Genomic DNA, 24,190 nt, shown 5'->3' with positions numbered 1-24,190 from the left:
GTGATCCTTAGATCTCAGTCTCCAGAGTAGCTAGGATTACAGGATGAGATTATTTTCCCCCTGTTGATTATATTAATTAGGAACTTCTTAATTTGTGGATTATAAATAGGCTATAGATATGGGTCTTTAGAAGCCAAAGATTTGATATCGAATATGTCAAGCCAGAATCACTTTCTTAAATTTGATTGTTATACCTCAGCTTGTTACTTTCTGGGTGAACCAGGAAATGAAAATCATAAGAGTTGAGAATTCTTGGGAATTTTAGGGTAAAATGGTTCTGTCTCCAGTATGCATGCTAAATCATATCCAGTTAGAAGGACAAAATGAAACACATAAGTGCAAGATGATATTATTTTCAAATGGTTCTTTTAATTATTCAAAACATCTATTTTATTTTTCAACTCAATTTAAGTTCAAATTTAATTTGACTTTGTAAAATGTGTATGCAGTATACATTATTATTTGATTATATTTTTGAAAAGGTACTCCAGTTGTGGCTATTGTTTGCTCTGAGGGGGATGAGTGAGCAATGAAAGGAAAGAGAAGAGAGATAGGATGAAGGGAGTCTGGAGAAGCAGAGACAAGGAAATATATCTGAAATGGTCAATGTCACTATTTGGAGGGAGGATGAGCCAGGAGAAGCCAGCAGAGCTTGGCAGGGAGGACTACAATCATAAGGATTAGGGATTTGACTGGGGGGGAAAGCACAGAAACAACCACAAGCCAGAGACACTCAGATGGTCACACTGTTTTCCACCAGGCTGGGCCTCAGGTATTCGTAGGGTATGTCCAGGCTCTCATTTCGTGCCTCGATTTCCTTATCCAGCTCAGCCAGCTCATCCCTGAACTTCTTCAGCACAGCCTTCGCTTCCAGGCTTGAAAAGTACTCCTCACGGTGCTGGCCCAGGGGCACCTGGAATGAGAGACAAAGGCAGTTCAGGGGTTACAATCCTAGTTGGGGTCCAGGGGGCACACCCCCCTTTGCCTCAACCTCAGAATCCTAAACATCTGACTCTTACCATAACACGCTGGGGTCTGCCCAGGTGCCAAATGAGGGTCATCTGGAGACCAGCCACATAGGGATTGGGCAGTGTATCCATCAGTGTCTCCATGGTGGCATCCTTGGTGGTTGGTGGGGGCAGCCGCATGGTGCAGGGGGCATTAGGGACCCAGGAAAGCCAATCCAGCTAGAAAGATGGGGATTTAGAGTTCAGGAGAAGCCTTAGTCTGCCTGCTCACAGCCCCTTCCCAGACTCCAGCCCCAAATTCCCAGCTGCCTCTGCTGCAAAGTACCTGGCCCAGGTGGATGGAAGAGTGCTGGCCAGTGCAGGTGAAGATGCACATGGTGACAAACCGGCAAGCCTGGGCTCGAGTCTCCAGAGAGGTGGGAAAGCCTAAAGGAGGGGGCTACAGTGATGACATTGACCGAGCCCCAAGCCCCAGCCAAGGAGCAGAGCTGAGGCAGCAGGCACAGACAGGAGAACAGGGGCTGACAAAAGAAGCCACTAACTCTCAGCCACTTGTGGATTCCACATGAGAATGTGTGGGGCAGGAAAAGGAAGAGGCCTGCTGCTGGCTCCCCATCAGTGGGGTGCTAGTGCTGGCTCACACATTCAAGGATGTGAATGCTCAGGTGGCAAATTGCATGTCCTTGGGAGCCACAGAGGAAATAGTCCCACCATGGCAATGGGCAAATGCTACAAGTTAGGACTTATTCTGAAGAGCCAGATGTGAAACACTTAGGAACAGTGCTCTTCTGTAGTTAACAAAGCCTTTGAGGGTCCTCCCAGGGGCTGGAAAAGCTTCTGGAAAGATCCCTAGAAGTGGAGTGGATCCAGGAAGGAGAGTTAGAAGCCAGGACAAGGTCAGCTATTACCTCGGTCCTGGGCACCACGCAGGCCAGTTTCGGTGATCTCTCGACACCAGTGCTGCAGTTCGTGGTCCTCTCTCACAGCCTTATCCGTCTTATAATAGAGATCCAGAATCCCCTCCACATACCTGCCAGGCAAGGGCAGAGCACAGGAGCTGAAGTCCACTGCTCTAATCACTGGTCAGTTCTGGAATTCCGGCCTCTCAACCCAGACACAGAGCCCTGTCCTCCCACGCCTTTTTGTCCCTCTCCCCCACCCACACCGGCCCCGTGCTCCCTCCTGCCTCACCTGTAGATGACTTCCCACAGCCGCAGAGCATCCTGAGCATAGTAGGACGACTTGACGTCCAGGAGCCCCCGCTCTTTCAGGTCATCAGGGGGGCAGAAGGAGCTGTAGGTCACAAGGGCTCCAGCTCTCCTGAGTATATCCAAGTGGCCACCCCCACCTGTGCTTGCCAGCTAAGGAGCGGGGGTTGGGGCGGGGGGGGCAGAGTCAGGCAAACTGGCTTCCCTGAAGCAGAGCCAGAGGGGGAGTGAACTCAGAACCCCCACTTTCCATCTCCATACCATGTCAAATACTCCAGAGTCAGAGACTAAGCCCTTTCTGGCCCGGAGGTTGATTTCCATGGTGTATCGCAGGTGAGGAAGCAGAAGCTAGAGAGGAAAGAATAGGGAAGGGCAAAGTGAGAAGAGATGTGAGGCTGATGACTAGGATTTCTAGGAGGAAAAGCACAGGTGTCAAAGCAAAGCACAGCCTCAGGGTTAGGGGACCCGAATATCCCATTTACCAGTGACTTGCACTGTTGCACCTGTCACAGCTCTCTCCAAGGGCCTTCATGGGACAGTTTTCTTATCTTTACCCCACTCATGATGACAGTGTCACTTGCTCTTCTCAACAGTGGGTGTGTATCCATTTATGTGTCATATTTGAGGGACTACCCATTTCTGCACATGCCTAGCAATGCCAGAATTTGGGAGGCTGAGGCAGGAAGATAAAATACTAAGCTCAGCTTGGGACACACAGTGAGACATTGGCTCAAAGAAATAAAGTAAAAACAAAATGAATAATTCTGTTCACATTCTCAATGACTTTCACCCATGAGGAGAATGCAGTAGCCCCCTTGAGAATGTGTCATGTCCTCCCTCCTGTCCAGTCCATTGCATGGAGCTTCTTTCTGTTCCTCATATTCCAACTGTACGCTGGCTCCAAAGCTTGTGCACTTGTGTTCTGCCATCCTGGAGCATTTAGGTCCTAGATAATCTCATTGGCTTCTCTCTCTTGTGTTGTTCTATTGGTCATCACTCAAAGGAGACTTTCCAAACTAAATTCACTATCACATCCCCTGTTCTACTTCTCTGCATCTGGCTTTTTGTCTACTTCAATATCTTGCAATACATTCTCGGCTGTCTTAGCCTTACTGGAGGTGAAATGTCCTGTTTGAACTCAGACTTGAGTGTCGAGCACTTCTGCTCAAGGCTAGTGCTCTGCACTTGAGCCACAGATCTTCTTCTTCTTCTTCTTCTTCTCCTCCTCCTCCTCCTCCTCCTCCTCCTCCTCCTCCTCCTCCTCCTCCTCCTCCTCCTCCTCCTCCTCCTCCTCCTCCTCCATCTTCTTTGTTGTTGCCGTCGTCGTCTTCTTCTTCTTTGGTGATTATTAGGAGGAAAGAGAGTCTTGGACATGTGAGTGGGAATGAGAGTGAAAAACTGGGAGAAAAGGAGGAAAGAGCTTACACTGTCCCAAAGAAATGTACTCATTACCTGACTGTGCAACTGTAACTCCTGTGGACATCACTTTTATAATATAAATAAATACATAAGTACATAAATAAATGCATATATAAAAGAGTGTCTGGGTCTTTCCTGCTCAGGCTGGCTTTGAACTGCAATCCTCATATCTCACTCTCCTGAATAGCTAAGATTATAGATGTGGGCCACAATAGATAGATGGACTACATTGAACCCATATGCAATTCTTACCATGAGCCCTTTTTCAGGTACTATTAATTATTCTGAGGCTATCTAAAGAGTGTAGGAAAGAATCTTATTTCCATGATACTGGAGGATTGCTGTCTTTTCCCTGTATCTTTATTAGCTGTATGAGTTACTGTGTGTTATAAATGAAAGAAATAAGAATTTTCACTCCTTTCCCTTGGATTCATTTTCACCCCTATAGTAGGTGTTGGTCAAGCCATCACTGACCTGATCTCTTGCCTTCCTCTGATGGGCCATCCCTAAGCCAGCTGTCTTGAGAGGATGAGGAGGAGGGCTGTGTGAGAGTGCAAGGAGACAGGCAGGCAGAAAACTGGGAATAAGTTGGTACCTTGTAAACAGGATGTATCATCGGAAGACACCGCATGGTGGCTACAGCAAAGACCTCAGCCATCAAGTGACCCCTCAGAAGATGTGACTGCAGCTCCTGCAGCTGCAAGTCAGAGCTGCGCACCCAGCATTTGGCCAGGAGCCACACGGTTGGGGGATCCGTGGGCAGGAAAATTGGGGGTGGGCTGGATCCAATTTTGGGCAGTTCAAGCTGGAGCAAGGACAAGAGTGGAAAGGAAGAAGTTGGAGGAGGGCTGAGTGCCAGGGGCTCAGCGATTCCTCCTCTCTTGCACCTGTCCTCTCTCCCTTCCTCCTCTGAAGTTGCCTGGCTCTCTCCTTTTCACTGCAGCTGCCCAGGCCAGCTGCCATGTCCCCCACGCTCTCCTATCATTCACTGTGGTGTGCCAGCACTGTGCCGGCCTGAGTGCCTTCAGCGTCTGCAGGAAGTGTGCATCCACCAGCCCTGCCAGCCTCTGCTTCCCCTTTCAGTACCCTGAGTGTGGCAGAACAACCCCCTGCCTCCTTCATCCCACACTCCTGTGAAGAAATCCTGGGCTTTCCCCAAGCTTCAGTGTGACTTCTGCACAGAGCACTGGGCTCTGGTTTTAAGTAGCTGAAAGCTCAAATGTGCACGGATTACCACCATTCCTAAAACTACTGCCCCACGGGACCCCAGCACCTCCCATAGCCTTGGAATGAGACCCAAGTCTCCAAAGGTAAGACTGCTTCAATTCATACTAAATACAACTCACACCTAAGGTGTCCACATCTTCCACAACAGGCTTCCCCAGTCCCAGTGATTCTACCCAGTTTAGCTTGGTTAAGGCTGGCTATCTCACAACACATTATTCCTTCACAACATCCCCACTGTTCACTGTTCACTGTTCACTGACAATCTGACTTTTTACACCTCAACCTCTTTGCCCAACACATCTTGTCCTTCAGATTAGGTCCTGAATCCCCTTGCTTTTCTTAGTCCTAATGCTCATCCAAGGAGCCTTCCCAAACTGTCTGTCCTCAGAATAATATGCACCATATAAATATGATATATACATCAGATATGTATATATATATGTATGAATGTATATATATACATATAAATGTGTATATGCATGTATCTTTGTGTTTATATAGATATAGATGTTTCAATCACTTATACAGACTTAGTCTCTCTCTCTCTCTCTCTCTCTCTCTCGAGAGAGAGAGAGAGAGAGAGAGAGGTTACAAACCCCTGAGAATCACACTTTGTCCCTTCCCCTTGTAAAGGCCTCCTCCAGGGCCTTAGCACCACCTGTGCTAAGTGGGAGAGGATGCTCACTGAACTTGGATGGGGCAGGCTGACTGAGAAGACCAGCCATGCTAGAACAGCTCTCCTGGGGCCTCTCACCTGGATGGCCATAGGGAAGAGTTGCCCATCGGGCTGCAGTTTCAACAGGACCAGAGGGGCAGCCAGGTACTGCTGCCTAAAATGGATGACATTGGCCTTGATCCCATCCAGCAGGGAGAAGTCAGCTTCAAACAGTGTCCTGCCCTTGACAAGAGAGAGGACAAGGGCTAATGTCAGCACGAGGCGTCTCCCTCCCACCAGGATTCCCCAAATAAACACAGGAGAGAAAGCACCTGGCTACCCACACCACATCGTGGTGTGCATTGTGAGCTTAGCGTCACCCCACTCTGAAGCCATCCATCTGAATTAGGCCCAGTGTCACAGAAGAGGAAACAGATGATCAGACAGCATGGCTATCTTGTCTAGGGTCACAGAGCTTACAACAGCAGAGGCAAGATTCAAATCAAGTCTTCCCAGCCCTACATGGTTGTGGATTTGTCCCAGAACCCCATGCTCATACCTGGAGCTCCTTCTCCAGCTGGGTCTGCAGGTCCTCCATCCCGGGAGGGAGCACGAGGCGAGCAGGAAGGCAGACACAGCGTCTCAGCACCATGGGGTTGGCGCCATTGAGAAACTGGTACCCAAAGAATGTGTCCTCCTTCCAGGAATCTCGAACTTGTCCTGGTCATGGCAGTTGATTGTGCTATGGCACCCAAGCTTCTGGTCCTTCTAACCCCCACCTGACCATCCCCATGGGAGCTTGTTCTGCCAGAGGCACCTAAGACTCTGCTCTCCATACCCAATTCTTTCAAGTTCCCTGATTCAAGATTGATTAGGGGAGTATGGGAAGTACTGGGGTGGAGGAACTGACCAGCCAGCTTGCCATAGCTACTCTTGAAGACACAGTTGAAGTCATCAGGATCATTCCAGTGAGTCACAGCATTAATGGGTAGTTTCACAACAAAGCCTGTGATTCTGCAGGGGGAATGGGATATGTTGGACTCTTGTTACTGTTACAACCCAACATCACAGCTGCCAGCACCCATTATGAAATGGTCCAGCCTGTACCGAAAGTGTGTTGAGGTTATCAGAATAAAACAATGGCAGTAAATGATGTAAAAACAATTCATTCAAGAGAGAAGCCTGGGGATTGGGAATGTGGCTTAGTAGTAGAGTGTTTGCCTAGCATGCATGAAGCCCTGGGTTTGATTCCACATTACCATATAAACAGAAAAGGCCAGAAGTGGTGCTGTGATTCAGGTGATAGAGTGCTAGTCTTGAGGAAAAAAAGCTCAGGGACAGTGCCCAGGCCTTGAGTTCAAGTCCCAGGTCTGGCAAAAAAAAAAAAAAGCATGAAGCCTGGGAAGGGAGACCAAGTCTCCTTCACTCTGGCTGAAGGGGAAATGGTGTCCCCACACCTCCTCACAACCAGAACTCTTAAAATAAAAGACAGGGAAAACACAGTTGCGGGAGGGGCAGGTAGAAGGGGTGAGATAGAGGTGCGTGTGTGAGCAGTGTCATTCTGACTGAGCAAACAAGGTTTCCACAGCCTCTGTGTTCACTGGGGGCCTCAGCATCAGACGAGGCTTATACCTCAGGCTCTCTTCCAAGACCACTGGTGCATTTGTTCAGAGACTACGGGAGGGGAAATGGTTCGGGGTCTGCAGCCAGGAAGTTCTCAGATATGGCTGTCAAGGGGGAGCTGAGTGCTGGAAGTGAAGTCACTTTCCATCACAGCCCTGTGCAGTCCCCTAGCCCACTGTCTCCACCAGGCAGGAAAACTCCCTCCCACACCGGCTGCCCAGCTCTCACCCCACAGCCAGGGAAGTTTCGAAGTCCATGAGCTTGTCCTCCAGAAATCGCTCATCAGCAGGGAGGTCAGATAAACGTTTCCCAGCCACATTCAGGATCAAGCCATCCTTCCAGTTACCCCACCTGGGCAAGACATACAGCAATGCGTGGGCATTGCAGAAGGAGTAGCAGCTCGCTATGGGGTGACCTGGCATCAGGGAGGAGGACTAACCTGTACATCTTCTCTCTCTCCTTCAGCTCTTCTTCTCTTTGCTTCTTGAACAGGCCCTGAGTGTCCTCAACCACAGTGCGGGCTGGATGGGGGGAGGATGAGGGTTCTGTGGGAATCCACCCAAGACCTCTCCCTCCTGCCTGCAGGCCCCTTCCCTCCCTGGCCTCCCTGGCTCCAGTGCCAGCTGTGGCTATCTCCTGGTGGGCTTTTTGGGTTGTTTTGTTGTTTGTTTATTGTGCTGTTGTTAGTGGTTCTTCCTTTGCGGTGATTGATGGTACTGAGGCTAGTTTATAATTTCCCTTTATTTCCAGTAATGGTCAGGGACAGAACAACCAAATGCAAACTAACCTCAGAATCTTGTGGAGTTTCTGCCCTGTCCAGGGCAGAAATACAATCTCTTTGATCTGAACTTTCCTGGAAGGAATTTCATACTGAAAAGCAGTTCACACCAAGAGGGGAAGAAGGAGGAAGGCTTACTAATCAGTATCTCTAGAGAGACATCCAACGCAGCTTCACATAGACAGTGGCTAAAATGCCTCTGCAAATTACAAGATGAAGGTGTGATATGCTGTAGGAAGGCCACTGACAGGGATTGCATTTCTGAAACTTCCTGGAGCAATCTTCTTCTTTGACAATGGCCTTCCACCTCACAGGCACAGATGTGACGACCTTCTAGGTGTGGCAGGGCTTTCCCAGGTTGGGAGCCCACGCTCCTCTACTCACCAGTGCCCTCTGGAAGGGTCAGGGTGCCTCTGCCTTCCAGCCAGCGGTAACAGGGAAACCTGTACTCCGCCCCTCGGTCCCCAGGGCCCTGCACAGAGATCCAGTTGCAGAACCAGGCATCATCCTGCATAAGGTGCCATTTTTGCAGTTTCACAAACAGCAGTGGCCCAAGGTACTCTGACACATCCACCTTGAACTCATCCTCCTGCAAGGGACAGGGAAGCACAGTGAGCGTGCGCACTCCAGGGGGCCACAGCCAAAGTGGCAAGAAGGAAGGGAGTGCACATGGAGTCTGAGGCCCCGTGACCAGGTCTGAGTCACCAAGACTTAAGGGGAAAGACAAGATGGACAGGTGCCCCCCATTCTTCTTCCCAGACTTAAGGGGAAGGACAAGATGAACAGATGCACCCATTCTTCTTCTTCCCAGACTTAAGGGGAAGGACAAGATGGACAGGTGCCCCCCATTCTTCTTCCTCCCTATAGTCACTCTGCCAGGTGGCAGGCCAGGCACTAGACTCCTGCCACAGAGTCCCAGCCAGCTCTTGTTTGTGCTGGGAGACAGAATTGGCCAGTTACTGCTGAGAACCTGCCAAGGCTGAGGGTCAACAAGGACCCTCTCGTCTGTGGTAGGCTTCTAGAAGGATATTCTCTCCCAGAAGAGATCTGTGGGTAGAGAAGGGCCTGGTCATGGTCAGTGACAGCAAGGAGAAAATGAGGAAGACTGCCAGGTGGAGCTGTGGAGAGGACAGAGGACCTGCCTTGGGGACTGAGGCACAGGTAGCAGCCTCAGGGGTTCAGGGAGGGGGCAGCCTCAGGGGTGCAGGCAGGGGAACAACCTTATAGAGCACAAGTTCTGGGGATAAAGCAGGACCAGGAATCCTTAAGGTTAAATCCAGGCTTTCAAGCAGGAGCCATTCATTATATTTTTAGTCGGTTGTGGGGTTTTAATAGGGCTGGGGCGCTTTGCTCTGTCTCTAAGCTTTTTCATTCAAGACCAGCACTCTACCACTTTGAGCCACAGGGCCACTTCTAGTTTTCTTGTTACTTGGAGCTAAGGGTAAGGGTCTCACAGACTTTCCTGCTTGGGCTGGCTTTGAACCTTGATTCTCAGATAACAGCCTTAATACCCGGGATGACATGTTTGTGCTCCTCCTGATTGGCTATTCAAATGCTTTAAGTAACACAATGTTCCAAGAGTGGGAATGAACTGGGGGAAGATGGTTCTGGCTTCAGAAGGCTCTAGAACAGAGGCCACCAGGCCAGTTAGGAGAATCAAGGGCACATTGGAGGTCAAGGAGAACATTAGGACAAAGGGGCCAATGTGCAGGAGATGAAATTGACTGGGCTTGCTCCATGCTTACTCAGGGGGAGGCTGAGGCAGGAGGACAGGAGCAGAGGCATGGGAGGGGCCAAGCTCCTTTCCCAGGGCCCCTCTGCAGTGTACATGGCACAAGCATCCGGATCTGCGGATGTGGGAAAAGGCTGAGAGCTGATGGGATTTGGGATGTGTGGACGGAAAAAGAAAAAGTCCAGGGCTGGATTAGAACGGCAGGTAGATGTGAACAGGGCGAGGGGGGTGCGGGAATTGCAAACTGTCCTGTCTTTCCTTCTTCCTGCTTCCTTTCCCGTCCTCTCCCACCACCCACCCAGCCAGCAGGGTCTCAGACAGAACTGGAAACAAACCAAAGCTAGAGGGCGAGGAAGCAGGACAGGTGGCCCCTGCCTAGAAAAGAACGGCTTTGGAGATGAGAACACCATGAGGAATGAGGGGTGCAGCAGAGTAGCCCCTAAATTATCAGGAGGCCAGATGGCAGAAACAGCTATTCAGCCTCCTGTCCCGCATTGTCTTGGTCAGCTCCTGCGTGCCCCACGTGGGATGCATGGGCCCTCTGCTGAGAGGGGGAGCCACAGCCAGCTCCGCTGGACCCCCAACCCGCCCAGCTACGTGCTCACCTTGGCCCGGGAGGGTCTCAGCTGCACCCTGAGCGCAGACTCGCCATGCTGACCTATCAGCCAGAGCCGCACCGGGTTGTTGGAGCCAGCGTACAGGGAGCCGCCGGTGGAGACGCGGATGCGGTAGACCACCATCGTCCTCGCAGATGCTTCTCCGCGGTGAGGATGCTGACGGTGAAGGGAAGGGGACAGCTAAATATCCTAGCCCAATCCCCGCCCTCTTGCAAGTCCTGCTTGGGGTTGGGGTGTGGGTGGTAGGTGTCCAGTCAACCCCACCCCTCAGTGTGTAGGGGACCTCAGCTCCACCAGCCTGGACTCTGACCAGCCCAGAAGGAGGGGCCCGGAGCTGAGAACTGCTATCTTGATGGGAGCAGTGGGAAGAGGAAGCAGATGAGGATTTCAGCAAAGAAAGGGCAGAAAGGAATAAACGCTTAGTCCAGCCCCCAAACCAGGCCAAGTGCTGGTGCCTGTGTCTCCCGCCTGTCACCCTAGCACCCGGGGAGCCGGAGATCTGAGGAATGTGGTTCAAAGGCAGTCTGGCATGAGCCTCTCATGTCCAATTAACCACCAGAAAACTGAAAGTGAAGCTATGGCCCCAAGTGGAGTGCTAGATTTGAGGAAAAGAGTTTGGGCCCTGAGTTCAAGTCACTCTACCAGCAAGAAAGGAAAGAAGAAGGAGGAGGAGGGAGTAGAGAGGGAGAGCAGGAAAGAAGGAGGGGGGGAGAGAGAAAGAGAGCATCATGCTGGGATGAGATAGTGACTGGAAACCCCATTTAAATTAAATGAATATACACTATCCTCATAAATCATTTCATCCACCAAGTTAGAGAGTGCAGGGAGGGTGGGGAAGTGATTGAACAGATAATGCTTCCTGTGGTGTTTGGAAACGATAATTAATTTGGGCTACCACACTAAGTTGACCAACTTTGCACACTTTACCTTCACTGGGCTCATTCTTTTGGAGTTCAAGAGTCTCAACTGACAGTCAAGTGCTCCTGCCTGTAATCCTAGCTATTCAAGGAGGCTGAGATCAGAGGATTGCAGTTTGAAGCCAACCCTGGGCAGGAACTATGTCACCCTTGTTAGTATTTCCCCCACCTCAGGTCCTTAGCCACTAGCCCCCACTTCCACCTGTACTTGTACTCCCTGCCCTAGAACTATAATAGGCCACTCCCACTCAGATCAACCTGCTTCCCCTCTAGCCCCAGAATTACATAAACTCCACCTGGATTAAGGTGCAGCCGCCATATTGCTCTCTCTCCTGTGGGAGATATGGCCCCACTACTAAACCTTCTGTCCATGACTATCTTTGCCTGGTCCCCTGGGATGGCTGGGACAGATTCTTTCATTGGTGCCAAAACCAGGGATAGGTAACATGGTGGATTTTATTCCTGATTTTGGGGTTCCCAAGCCGCCCCCAGGATCTATTCTGCTGTCCTAAGCCCATCCAGAGGACCACCGAGGTAACTTTCTCCTGACCAAGCACGCCACTTCCATCCACCACGACAACGGATTTGAGCTTCCAACCATGGTGAGTGACCATTGTAGTTCACCAGGGACTCGGATCTAATTTTCCAGAAGGCCACTAGGCCACACACAGAGAAATCTTGGAGCCAAGTTCTAAGCCCCACTTCTGAGGACCGTAAGCCATCGGGCTGTACATCAAGGGAATCAGCAATTGCAGGTGACAACTCCATTTTTTGTTTTTTTCCCCTCAATGTCAGCTGGACAGAGCAACACTGAGATGCTGGTGGGTAGCTGTAGTTCAGCTCCACTGGTCATTCATCAAGAGTGGAGGACAGTCTAAATTCTTCAGGAAAGCTGCTCATGTTTGAGCCCAATCACAAGAGTCATGCAATCAAATTTGGCCCTGAATTTGGAATTCCACGTGGCCCCTTCCTAGGACACTGTACCCCTGATATTTAAAAGGACATTTCACATCTGTGAGCACTTGGGAAGATGGAACTCTCTCTCTCTCTCTCCCTCTCTCTCTCTTTCTCTCCCTCTCTCTCTCCCTCTCTCTCTCTCTCTCTCTCTCTCTCTCTCTCTCTCTCTCTCTCTCTCTCTCTCAACTCTGCCTGCCTGCCTGTGACACAGGGTGGGCAGGTACAACAAGCTTCCAAAAGTACCAATGTTTGTTTGACACCTGCCTAGGAAGAGACAAAGAAAGGGTTTTCTGTTCTTGTTATCAATGTTAAGCTTGGAGATTCTGTTAAATTCTGCTTGTAGTTGGCTAATCTTTCATTGACCATGTGGTAGATAATAGAATTGGTTTTAACAAGTGCCAACTTGGTTGGCATCAACCAAAAACTCTTTGCCTACCCCCCAGGTAATGGGCATGCCCGAATTCCTAGAGACAGAGGCAGGGGCAGGGGTATGGAAACTCAAGCTCTCTGCAACCCTGCTCCCCTGAACTCTAGCCACTGCCAAGCAGCTCAGCTGCCATTTTGCACAATCTTGCGATTATTCAAATAATTATTGAATAATTATTCAAGTATTATTCAAATACAATTATTCAAATAATTATTGAATAATTATTTAATTATTCAAAAGTCAAGATGTCTTGTTATGCCCTGTTAAGGCTCTGGCCAGCTCTGCTGCCATTACGCCATGCCACGTGTCTCTGTGTTCTGTTTGTGTCCTGTCTCCTGTCTCCTGGACCTTCTCTGGTCATCATAGCATCCACTTCAGCTCCCCATTGAAGCTGAATTGGTTTCTCAAAATGTGGCTTCTCCATTTCTTCACCGTATGACCTGTGAAAAATTTTGTTTGCTGGCAAAGTTTTTGTTTTCTAACTGACCATGTGGTTCCATCATGATTGGGCAAAATAATGTCATTTTGCTGCCCCATTTGCTGCTGGAATTCTAGAAAACTTACACCATCAGTTTTAAGGAAAATCTAAGCGCACCCTAAAGCTTGTACACTAATGCCTGTCCGTGTCTGTCTGTCTGTGTGTAAAATATGCAAAAACTGTCACCATGGTTTCAAAATTACTTGCTTTTGGTTTTTGTCAGTTCTGGGGCTTGAACTCAGGGCCTGAGCACTATCCCTGGCTTCTTTTTGCTCAAGGCTAGCACTCTGCCACTTGAGCCACAGCACCACTTCTGGCTTTTTCTATATGTGTGGTATTACTTGCTTTTTGACTACTATTGTAACCAATTTAAGTCTTGTGTTAACTACCAAGTGTTCCCATGAATGCCATCTAGACAAGCTATCCAAGTAATGAGCACCTAGACCTTCAGGATGAGGTCACAGAACCACAAAGAACCATGGAGAGGAGTAAGAGAAGATGAAGTCACATCCTAAATGGAGTCACTTTAAACTTGCCCTTTCAAAATTAATCAAGGCGGAGAGATCAAGAGGAATAGTTGCTTGCCCACCTAATGTCCATACCTGCCTACCTTCCAATTGGACAGGAACTTACATTCTTGCCTTTGCTACTTGCTATTTGTATGTGAATATATATAGCCTCTGACTGGTTACTTCCAAACAGTCCACTACCCAGTTGCCCCCCCACCCCAAATCCTAGACATTCCCTTCCTGCCCCCAATCCAGTTATTCCTCCTTCCTTGTAATGGGCCACAGTTGGGTTTATGCTCCAAGTGGAACTTTTCTGGCTTGTGGCCAGGGTGTGTTCTCCCATGTTGTCCATGTTAACTGGTCCTGTAAATTGTCACCCTTTTGCCTGACCTTTCCAAAAGTCTCTTTTAACAAGATAACATCCCTCACCCAGGATGCTACCTGGGAACTTGCGGTTCAAGGCCATCCTGTTATACAGGCAACTGGAGGCTTCACTTATATTGCTCTGCCCAGTGCAGATCTGGATTCTGAAAATCCCAGCCCCAGTGACTCCTTGATGTGCCCAAGCTGCAGGAGGTAGCCAGAGGAGACCATGACACCCATTGGCTCTGATAACTATTCTCATGAAAATGATGAGGACTTTTACCAACCAAACTATATCAAGCAAATACTTCTTGGATGGTAGCCAGTCGAACGAGAAGTCAGGGACCCCTGACTACTGCATCTATCTACAGAAGGAAGTAACTCCAGAAGAAACAACCTCCATCCATACTCCCTGGCCTGGTACCCCTCCCTAGTTATTAATAAACAACAAATGAGGTAATGTTAGTATTTCCCTTACCTCAGGTCCTCTGCTCCTCCCACTAACCCCTAGCTTCACCCCTATCTGTACTCTCTGCCCTAGAGCTATAATTTGCCACTCCCACTCACCACTCAGACCTACCTGCTCCCCCTCTAGCCCCAAAGTTATACAATCTACCACCTGGATTAGGGTGCAGATGCCATATTGCTCTTTCTCCTGTGGGAGATATGGTCCCACTACTAAACCTTCTGTCCATGACATATTGGTCATCAAAGCTCTTGCTAACCTAATCTGCCCTCCAGGGTTGGTGCTGTTTATTTCTCTGTAGCCACTACATTGTTCATTGCAAGAAAGATTTTTTTTTCTGGAAAATTTCAATCATCCTTCTAATTTCTGATTGTACTCCTGTTTCATATTAATAGCAGTAATAGTAAAATTCTGGAGAATTTTTCTCCTCTCACCACAAGCTTTGGCTCTAGTACTTTCCTTTGTCCATACTTCTACTACTCCACACTGAAGATGGCCCTTTGTCCCTTTGTGTGTCTCTGTCCCCTTGTAGGTGTGACCACATTCCTCACAGCATGGTTAGCACAGTTAGGTTTCTCTGCGATTTTGTTCAGTGCTAGGGCTTGTGGATATCATGGAATGTTTGCTGAATCCTACTGATGTGAAAAAACCAAATCAATCAACCCTTACTCCTGGGGACACAGAGGAAGCCAGTAGCTTAGGTAATATAAATAACAAGGAAAGAATAAAATAGAATCTGGTGCTGCCCTGGCATGGAGTCGACTGCAAGCTGGGATTTTACAAGGACAACTTGTAATGAGTGTCCCATTTACATTTGCCTGAAAAATCTCAAAAGACCATTCAGTGGGCCACAAGTGTGACTCAAATGATAAAACACTTGCGCAACAAGCATAACACCCTGTCTTCAAAACCCAGTATACAAATAAAGAAGGAGAGGAGGAGGAGGAAGGGATTTTCAGGCATACAGTGCTTTAGGAAGTGGACATTAGAGGTCAGATACCACCACAGGCAAGAGAAAAGGCTCTGCTCACATGTGCCTTAGCAGGAACTGAACTGTGAGACACTATGGAGTGCTGTTCAAAAAACTAGAAACATCTGTGGCTGGAAATGTGACTTAGTGGTAGAATGCTTGCCTAGCATGTATGAAGCCTTGGGTTCAATTTCTCAGCACCATATAAATAGAAAAAGCCGGAAATGGCTTAAGTGGTAGAGTGCTAGCCTTGAGCAAAAAGAAGCCAGGAACTGTGCTCAGGCCCTGAGTCCAAGCCCTAGGACTGGCAAAAAAAAAAAACCAAACACAAAAACCTGAAACCTAGCAACTTCCATAGAAAGATAGTAATTTATAGAGAAGCTTAAGTGGGAAAACTTAGACTTTAGAATAAGTACAGCCATTTTGTCCTCACTGCCATGCTTGTGTCTTAATAGATGCTGGGGACTTTTCACCCAGTTTGAGTTGTGTGATGAGTTGTTAAGCTCCAGGAAAATCTTACTCCAAAGAATACTTGCCCTTGGTTGTCTTTGATAGTTCCCCCCTAGATAACTGGCCCTTGATTGCCCCTGATTCTTCCCCCTAGATAGTTTGCTTGAATTATGTATAACATGCTTTTGTTAGGTTTAGTTCTTCACACCAATCATGTGGGTTTTGCCTTTATAAGCTTCATAATAACTGCATGCAGGGTTGCAGGTTCTTTGGAACACACAGTCATGGGCTTTCTAATAAAGACTCCCAATTCAACCTCTCAAAATTCTGCTTCTCTGTATCTTGTGGATCAAATTCCCCTACAACAGGAAGAACCTGAAGTGCTTCCTTGATTCACACAAGAGGAGGAGAAGACATTGGTTACCTCTGAAAATAGAATAAAAGAACCTGGAGGAACCGCTCCAGATTTCAGAACTAAAATCCAAATGAATATGGATCAGCTTCTGAGGGCAAATGTAGATCAAGGAGTAGAGATGAGTAAGCAGCAAAGCAAGAGCACAAGACCTGAGTTTAAGTCCCAGTAACATCTGGAACTAAGTTCTCAACTATCTAATAGAAGACTTTTGTTATGGAGATGCTAAGCAGTTGATTCAGAAAGTGTTTGGGACCTTCTGTGCTTGGTCTTAAGTGGAAGCAGGGTCAAGAGTTAGGAAATCTGGCAGTTACTGACCTAGTACTGACCACTTGAGGCCCATTGTATAGGGGGTAGGGGAGGAATTTAGCTTCCTAATCTGATTTCTGCAGAAGTTAGTTGGACTTCCAGGTAGCTTGTTGCTACACAGGTTGCAAGACAGAATTCTGTTTGGGGGGATTGTGTGTGTGTGTGTGTGTGTGTGTGTGTGTGTGTGTGTGTGTGTGTGTGTGTCCTGGGGCTTGTTCTCAGCCAGCTCAGGCTTAGAGATTCTAATATCCAATTGACAAGTGAAAGCCCAGAAGTGGAGGTTCAAGTCTGCTTGCAGTCACTGGCTTTGTAATAAAGACTCCCGAATGTGGCTCTCAGAATGTGGCTTCTCTGTATCTTACCAATCTGATTGCAGTACAACAAACGCAGTTCATGTATACAATGTGTCTTGATATGTGTCATCCCTTCAACATCTTCACCCCCCCCACTTCCACCTTCCTTTTCTCTTATTTTTCTCTATTCTGTGGTATATGCACTGCATTCTTGCCTGCATTCTCCTCCTCCCCCTTTCAGTCTTCTTTCCCTCCACTTGGCTCCACTTTCTTCTTTTCTAAGCATGTACTTCTTGCTTTGACTTAGTCTTTCTAAAGAATTGCACTCTTTGAGCTCTCCATAGAGTCTATTATACTATATAATTCATTCGTAACCACTTTGCATACCACCCAATGTGTTTACTTACAGGTTTATAGGCACATTCTAGCTATCATAAGTAAGGGAAAATGTGCAACCTGTGTTTCTCTGTGTTTCTCTGAAATAATTAACATGGTGAAAATGGGAATACTGCCCAAAGCAATTTACAAATTCAATGCAATCCCCATCACAATCCCAAAAGCATTCTTTAGTGAGATAGAGAAAGCAACTCAAAAATTCATATGGACAGCAAAACAATCATAAGCAGGAAGGACAATATTGCAAGAATAACAATACCAAACTTCACACTCCTGCAAAGCCATAATAATGAAAACAAAAATAGACCTGAGGACCAATGGAACAGAACAGAAGATCCAGAAATGAACCCACAGAACTATAGCCACCTAATATTTGATAAGAGAGCAAAAAACACAGGTTGGAAGAAAAACATCCTTTTCAACAACTGGTACTGGCAAAATTGACTATCCACATGCAGAAAACTGAAACTAGATCCTTATATATATATCACCTTGCACCAGCGTCAATTCAAAATGGATCAAATATCTCAGTGAAAGACCACAAATCATAAAACCTTTACAGAAAGGGGCAGGGGAAATTCTAGGGCTCCTAGGCACAGGTTGAAATTTTCTAAGACCCAGAAACACAACATTTCAAAGACAGACTTGATAAATTACATTAGAAGTTTCTGAATGGTGGGACTGGGAATGTGGCTTAGTGGTAAGAGTGCTTGCCTAGCATGCATGAAGCCCTGGGTTCAATTCCTCAGCACCACATAAACAGAAATGGCCAGAAATGGCACTGTGGCTATAGTGGTAGAGTGCTAGCCTTGAGCAAAAGAAGCTCAGGGACAGTGTCCAGGCCCTGAGTTCAAGCCTTAGGACTGGCAAAAAAAAAGTTTCTGAAAGGTATAGGACATAGATAACAAACTAAATAGAAAATCCACAGAATGGGAGATTTTTTTTTTTTTACTAGCTACATATCACACATGGGCCTAATATCCAGAATATACATAGAGCTTAAAAAGAACTTTCAAAGAATCAATAACACAATAAATGGGCTAATTGTTAGGAAAATGGAGGAGAAAGGAACAGGCTCAATCTCAACAGGTAAGGACTTGCCTCAAAGGGCAAGCAACCTTTCCGTGGAATGAAGGCTGTGCAAGGAGGTTGGGTTGGAGTTAAGCTTGTATGGGGTCTGAGCAAGGAGATAGAGGTCATAGAAAGGGCTAATAAGGCTGAGGTGGTGGGGACTTTCGGTTAGGCTTAGACTTAAGCTGGATTGCCCTGCCTGCCTCAAGCACATCCATGCATACCTGGGGGTTTGCCTGATGTCCGTACGTATCTGGGATAATAGGGTGGGCATGAATCCTTTATATTTTATCTTTGGATACATAAAAAGATTGGGCCAAGAGGGGAGAGGTAAGTCCTTCATATTTGGTCTTTGGAAAGAACAAAAGGTTGGGCTGGGAGAGGAGACCAGGAAAAGAGGTCAGTGGTTATCTTTTCTGGCTACTTCCTCTTGACATGAGGGCATCATTTTAGGTGTTGGTCTCCCATTAGGTCTTATGTTAGACCTCTTCTTTGTTGAGGGGATGGAGTTCCATGGGCCAGGTCTCTTCACTGTTAAGGAATTGGTACCTGTGTACATGAAGAACTCTGTCACCTTCTAGGGTGTGAAAGTTCAGACAGGTTCCTGGAGAAAATCAGAAAGACATTTGAAAAGACAAGGGCCTACAGATATCGACAGTGCAATCATTATAATTTGGCCCACAAACTGTAGAAGGAAGTGTGGAAAACAAAAAAAAAGATGGATGACTTGGCTAATTCCTGTTTCCTGTATTCCAGGTGGTCTTAGAGCGGTGGATCATGTCCCTGACTATTTCTGACTGATTAACATCTGGTGATAGGTAGGGGAGAGCATTATGGGCTGGTTAAGAATAAGCAGTCAGATGCTAGGGCTAGATTAGAGTGGTTAAGGGCCCAGTGGGAGGCCTTGATCATTCCCTATATTATATAAAGATGGCTGTACTAGAGAGATGGGAGATCCAATACAAATAGAAATAGCAGGTAGTAGATATAAGTTCCTATCCAGTTAGAAGGTAGACAGGTATTAGTATTAGATAGGCATGCTAATGAACTATTTTCTTTTGCCCTCCCAGCTCTGGTTAGTTTTGAAAGGGCAAGCAGAAAGCAATTCCATTTAGGATCTGACACCATTCCCTCTTAATGAGTGAAGTTTTTCTAGCTGCCTCTCATCCCCAGGTCTAGCTTTGTCCCAAGGGTCTGGGTACTTGTTACTGGGATGGCATATCCCAGTTGACTGATGGTATGTCCCACCTTGGCAGAGCAAGGAGCAAGTGATTGACAGCTTGAGAGATTTGTTGTTTTTTTTTTGCCAAGAGATGCTTTTTATTTTCAATGGAAGCATCAATGAGATCAATAGAAATAGTTTTTAAACATGGCTTACTTGAAACTTATTAAGAATAGAAGTTAAGTTTGACCAACAAATACTTGCAAGAGTTATTTACCCCTCAGTGGATCTGACTAAATGCTACAGAGGATAAAATCTGTAATGACAATACTCAATAGTAGACATGATGAAAGTTTTGAAACAGCAACCGATTAAACAATCTAGTTAATTTTTAAATGAATATAGCACTTTAAGATACTAATTAAGATGGAAACCATTGTTACTAAGTCAAGCCTTTGTGATTATGATGAAGAGTGGAGGAAAATGGCTCTGTATCCCAGGAAGCTCACACCTTTGGGAAATAGACATTAGACACCAAAAATAGACAAAGACTTACATGAACTTCGGTTTACACAAACAATTACTTTTATAGATGGACATAAAGAATAACAGGCTGCTGGGCACTGGTGACTCACACCTATATTCCTAGCTACTCGAGGCTGAAATCTGAGGATTGTGGTTCAAAGCAAGCCCAGGCAGGGAAGTCTGTAAAACTCTTATCTCCAATAAACTACTCAAAATGCTGGAACTGGCACTGTGGCTCAAGTGACAGAGTGCTAGCCTTGAGCACAAAGAGGCTCAAGGACAGTGCCCAGGCCCTGAGTTCAAGATCCAGGATAGGCCAAAAAAAGAAAGGAAGGAAGGAAGGAAAGAAAAGAGAGAGAGAAAGGAAGGAAGGAAGGAAGGAAGGAAGGAAGGAAGGAAGGAAGGAAGGAGGAAGGGAAGGGGAGAGAGGAGGGAGGGAGGGAGGGAGGGAAGGAAGGAAGGAAGGAAGGAAGGAAGGAAGGAAGGAAGGAAAGAAGGAAGGAAGGAAGGAAAGAAATGAGAGGCTAGTTTTACATAAATAAATCTTGACCTTTTTAAATCACAGCCAACTTACACACCAACTTTACTAATACTTTATAATAAGCTCTGTCTTATAAATATAAGACAAACCATCTGCTACTTATTCAAACTTTTAGTAGTCTTAATTTCTTCCTTTTTCCCTTTCTGAGCAAACATTTAAGAGAATTCTTACTTCCCAAATCCTTTCTTATCCAAATTTTTTATTCTTTATTCTTATCCAATTTTTTATTTCCTCAATTCCTTTCCCAAGGCTTTTTTTTTTTGCCAGTCCTGGCACCTGAACTCAGGGCTTGGGTGCTGTCCATGGCTTCCTTTTGCTCAAGGATAGCACTCTACCTCTTGAGCCATAGTGCCACTTCCAGCCTTTTCTGTTTACCTAGTGCTAAGGAATAGAACACAGGACTTCATGCATGCTAGGCAAGCACTCAACTGCTAAGCCACATTCCCAGCCCCACAAGGATTTTTCTTACTTTAATGTCATGACTCTTGGACATAAATATGATGAGCATCTTTGCGGCTTGAGTTTAAAACTGTCTGTTGTTTTCCTTTGGCCTGCAGAACCATTAAGTCTTGGTTATCTCAGCACTGCACAATGACTCTCCTCAAGGCAATTTACTGTTACTCCACTCACAGTCAGGCTGCCAGGGCAGAGCAGTTTGCTAGCTTTTTATTCCAACCCAAACTGTCCTTTCTCCTTGCCAAGGAGTCAGGCTCACATTCTAAGTATCATCAATTACCAAGGTTAGAAAGGGGGCTATTCACTAAAAAGTTTAGCTGTCTCCATCACAGCTGTCCAGGAGCTGGGCTGGGAACTTGGTGGCTGGCAGATACAGCTGGAGGAGAGTATGAGGTCAGTGGAGAGCTCTTACTCAAAAGGAGTGTTTTATTCCTTTTACTCTTTCCTCATTCCTCTTCTTCCTTCCATTGATAAAGATTTCTCCTTCTATCAAGTATAGCACACTTGATAATTAACTCCTTTGACCTAAGATTTACATTCCTTATGTGGATGCTGGTCACAAATAGCACAAATGATAGTTACAATTGCAGCCAAAAAGCAAATATTTCAGGAAATATCAGTACCAAAAAAATCAAGATTCAAGACAGAAGCACGTTAATTTGATAGGAAAAAAACTTTTTCTCACACCACAAAGACAGTTTTTGTGTGTTACAATGAGATTGCTTTGGACGTGTTCACACACATTTGTGTACAAAAGGTTGAGGCATTCTTAGGTTTTTAAAAAATGAAAATCAGCTGTAAGTTTTCTGGAATTTCAGTGGCAAAAGAAATTTTTGCCCATTGCATGCTAGAATGACATGGTCAATGCTAGAAAAGCAAGCAACACCAAACAAAATACAAGACACAAAACTTTTGCCAAGAGTAAACAGAAATAAATAGGATCTCTACACTTAAAACATTGATTAACAAGAACAGGAAATCTTTAAAACAATTTTTTTAAAGCTTGATGAAAGAGCAAGGGTTGCATGAAAACCCATCACATGATCTTTGTCTCTTCCTATGTATTTCTCCAGGGCCTGTAAAGAGAATTGGGGGAGGTACCCAAACTAGATTTTCATGGGAAAAAGGACCAAGTGCAGAGTGGAAGAATGTAGGTAGTAACAAAAGCAAGGATGGAAAAGGCTTAGGCTTAGAGAAGCTTTGACTACTGATTTTCTTTTTGTTTTTGTTTTTTAGTTCTTTATATACTCTGGATATCAATCCTTATCTGTTTAATGGCAGGTGAAGACTTTCTCCTATTTTATGTTTCTTGTGATTTACTGGGCAGGGCATCTTTTTTTTTTTTTTTTTTTTTTTTTTTTTGCCAGATCTGGGGCTTGAACTCAGGGCCTGGGAACTGTCCCTGAGTCTCTTTTTGCTCAAGGTTAGCACTCTACCACTTGAGCCACAGAGCCACTTCCAGCTTTTCTGTTTATGTGGTACTGAGGAACTGAACCCAGGGCTCCATGCATGCTAGGCTAGCACTCTACCACTAAGCCATATTCCTGGACTACTTAAGGCAATCCAATGGTAAGTGAACTCTAATCTGGTAGAGAGAGAGAGAGAGAAAGAGAGAGAGAGAGAGAGAGAGAAAGAGAGAGAGAAGAGAGAGAGAGAGAGACAGGGAAAGACAGATTGAACTGCTACAAGGCAAGAAAGTTACCCTTCTAAAGGAGATGGCTAGGAGGCCTTTGGCAGAGAAGGGCTTGGACAGCAGAGCAGGCCAAGCAGGGGGGAGAGGTCTGGAGCCAGAGGTAGAAGAAGGCTTGGGTGTAGGAGAGCTAAAACAGTTTGATGTTTCATTTTTCAGTCAATAATGTCAAACTCGAAAGAACCAAACTCGGGCCCCAGTTTGTACTGAGACCAGATCTGGATAGATAAGCTAATTAAATTTGGGGCTGTGATTGATAACCCATTTTGCAAAATTGTAGGATTAAGGAGTGACCTGTCCTTCCACCAAGAGTGTCCCTGAGGCTTAGGGAAGGTAGATGGATGGAGCCAATATTTACAATAGGGCATCCCCAAGGTCTTAATTAAAGGGTGCCAAAGGGTCAGTCAAACATGACAGACTCCTGAAGTCTCCATGACCCCACAGACAGGAAGGGGAGGGACATCTTGAGTTTCCAGGTCCGTGTTGGGGTGCCTCTGCCACAGACCACTGCTGGTTACCTTGTCCTGATGGCTTCTGGATTGTGGGTGGAGTTGGTCCAATGTTGAAGGGCCTCCTGCCTGAAGATCAAGAGTACAAGGACAGAAGAGAGGCAAAGAGATTAGAAGTGGAGAAGGCGTACTCCAGAGTTTACACAGACAACCAATAATACCTCAGGCCACATGGGGTAGACGTCCATGAGGCATGCACAGCTTGCGTAGGGAAAAAGCCATGAGAATTCAGAGTTCCAGGTTGTGATTGATGGCTGTTTATCTCAAAAGGGTGGAAAGATGCCTCAAAAAGAGAAGGAGGGTAAACAAGGCTAGATGAGAGGCCATCAGGAGGCCGGTGGCCCCTTGGTAGAGGGGACCCAGTTAATCCTGACATTTGTCCTCTCCCAGGTTGCAGCACCAAATGTTAGGAAAATGGAGGTGAAAGGAACAGGCTGGACTCCATCTCAACAAGAAAGGACTGTTTATTAAGGCACAGCAATGAGGGAAAAACTTTCCATGGGATGAAGGTTGTACAAGGAGGTCGGGTTGGAATTAGGCTTTTAGGGGGTCTGAGCAAGGAGACAGAGGTTATGGAAAAGGCTGTTAAGGCTGGGATGGTGGGGACTTTTGGTTAGGCCCACAATGGAATGTTGACAGTCAGGCTTAGGTTGGATTGCCCTGCCTGCATCAAGCACATCCATGCATATCTGGGGCTTTGCCTGATGTCCGTATGCACCTGGGATAAGAGGGTGGGGTCAATCCTTCACTAATGACCTAAAAAGGGACTTCTCATAATAAGTGAAAATGGCCAATAAACACATGAAAAAATGCTCACTCTCTCTGGCCATAAAGAAAATGCAAGTCAAAACAAAACTGCAGTTAAAATAGTCATTATCAATAACAAATGCTGGCGAGGATGTGCCCATTGTTGGTGGGAATGTAAGCTTGTTCAGCCTCTCTGGAAAACAGTCTGGAGTGAGGGGGGTAACAGCATTCAAAAGAAAGGTACTCATTACCTTATTTATGTAACTGCTAACCCTCTGTACATCACCTTTAGAATAAAATTTAAGTATATAAAAA

The 24,190-nt window shown here is 46.4% G+C and overlaps 1 protein-coding gene and 1 long non-coding RNA gene across 2 annotated transcripts; one reads left to right on the top strand and one right to left on the bottom strand.

Annotated features, from left to right (window-relative positions):
* Positions 1 to 699: 699 nt before the first annotated feature.
* LOC125365978 (polyunsaturated fatty acid lipoxygenase ALOX15-like) lies at positions 700 to 10,367 on the bottom strand. The gene is made up of 14 exons (XM_048366334.1): positions 10,216 to 10,367; positions 8,263 to 8,467; positions 7,540 to 7,621; positions 7,329 to 7,451; positions 6,388 to 6,491; positions 6,037 to 6,197; positions 5,577 to 5,720; positions 4,191 to 4,400; positions 2,438 to 2,524; positions 2,160 to 2,329; positions 1,877 to 1,998; positions 1,294 to 1,394; positions 1,020 to 1,187; positions 700 to 913 (listed from the first exon to the last, which is right to left on the bottom strand). The coding sequence occupies exons 1-14, from the start codon at positions 10,348 to 10,350 to the stop codon at positions 734 to 736; spliced, it is 1,992 nt and encodes a 663-aa protein (XP_048222291.1). The 5' UTR covers positions 10,351 to 10,367; the 3' UTR covers positions 700 to 733.
* On the top strand, positions 6,389 to 21,134 carry LOC125365979. Its single transcript, XR_007213764.1, has 4 exons — positions 6,389 to 6,465; positions 6,826 to 6,832; positions 10,834 to 10,840; positions 21,125 to 21,134. It is a non-coding gene; the product is annotated as an uncharacterized LOC125365979 (long non-coding RNA).
* The last annotated feature ends 3,056 nt before the right edge of the window (positions 21,135 to 24,190 follow it).

Source organism: Perognathus longimembris, chromosome 17 (genome assembly GCF_023159225.1).
Source record: "Perognathus longimembris pacificus isolate PPM17 chromosome 17, ASM2315922v1, whole genome shotgun sequence".
Classification (NCBI taxonomy): domain Eukaryota; kingdom Metazoa; phylum Chordata; class Mammalia; order Rodentia; family Heteromyidae; genus Perognathus; species Perognathus longimembris.
This window is presented reverse-complemented; position numbering and strand designations above follow the sequence as displayed.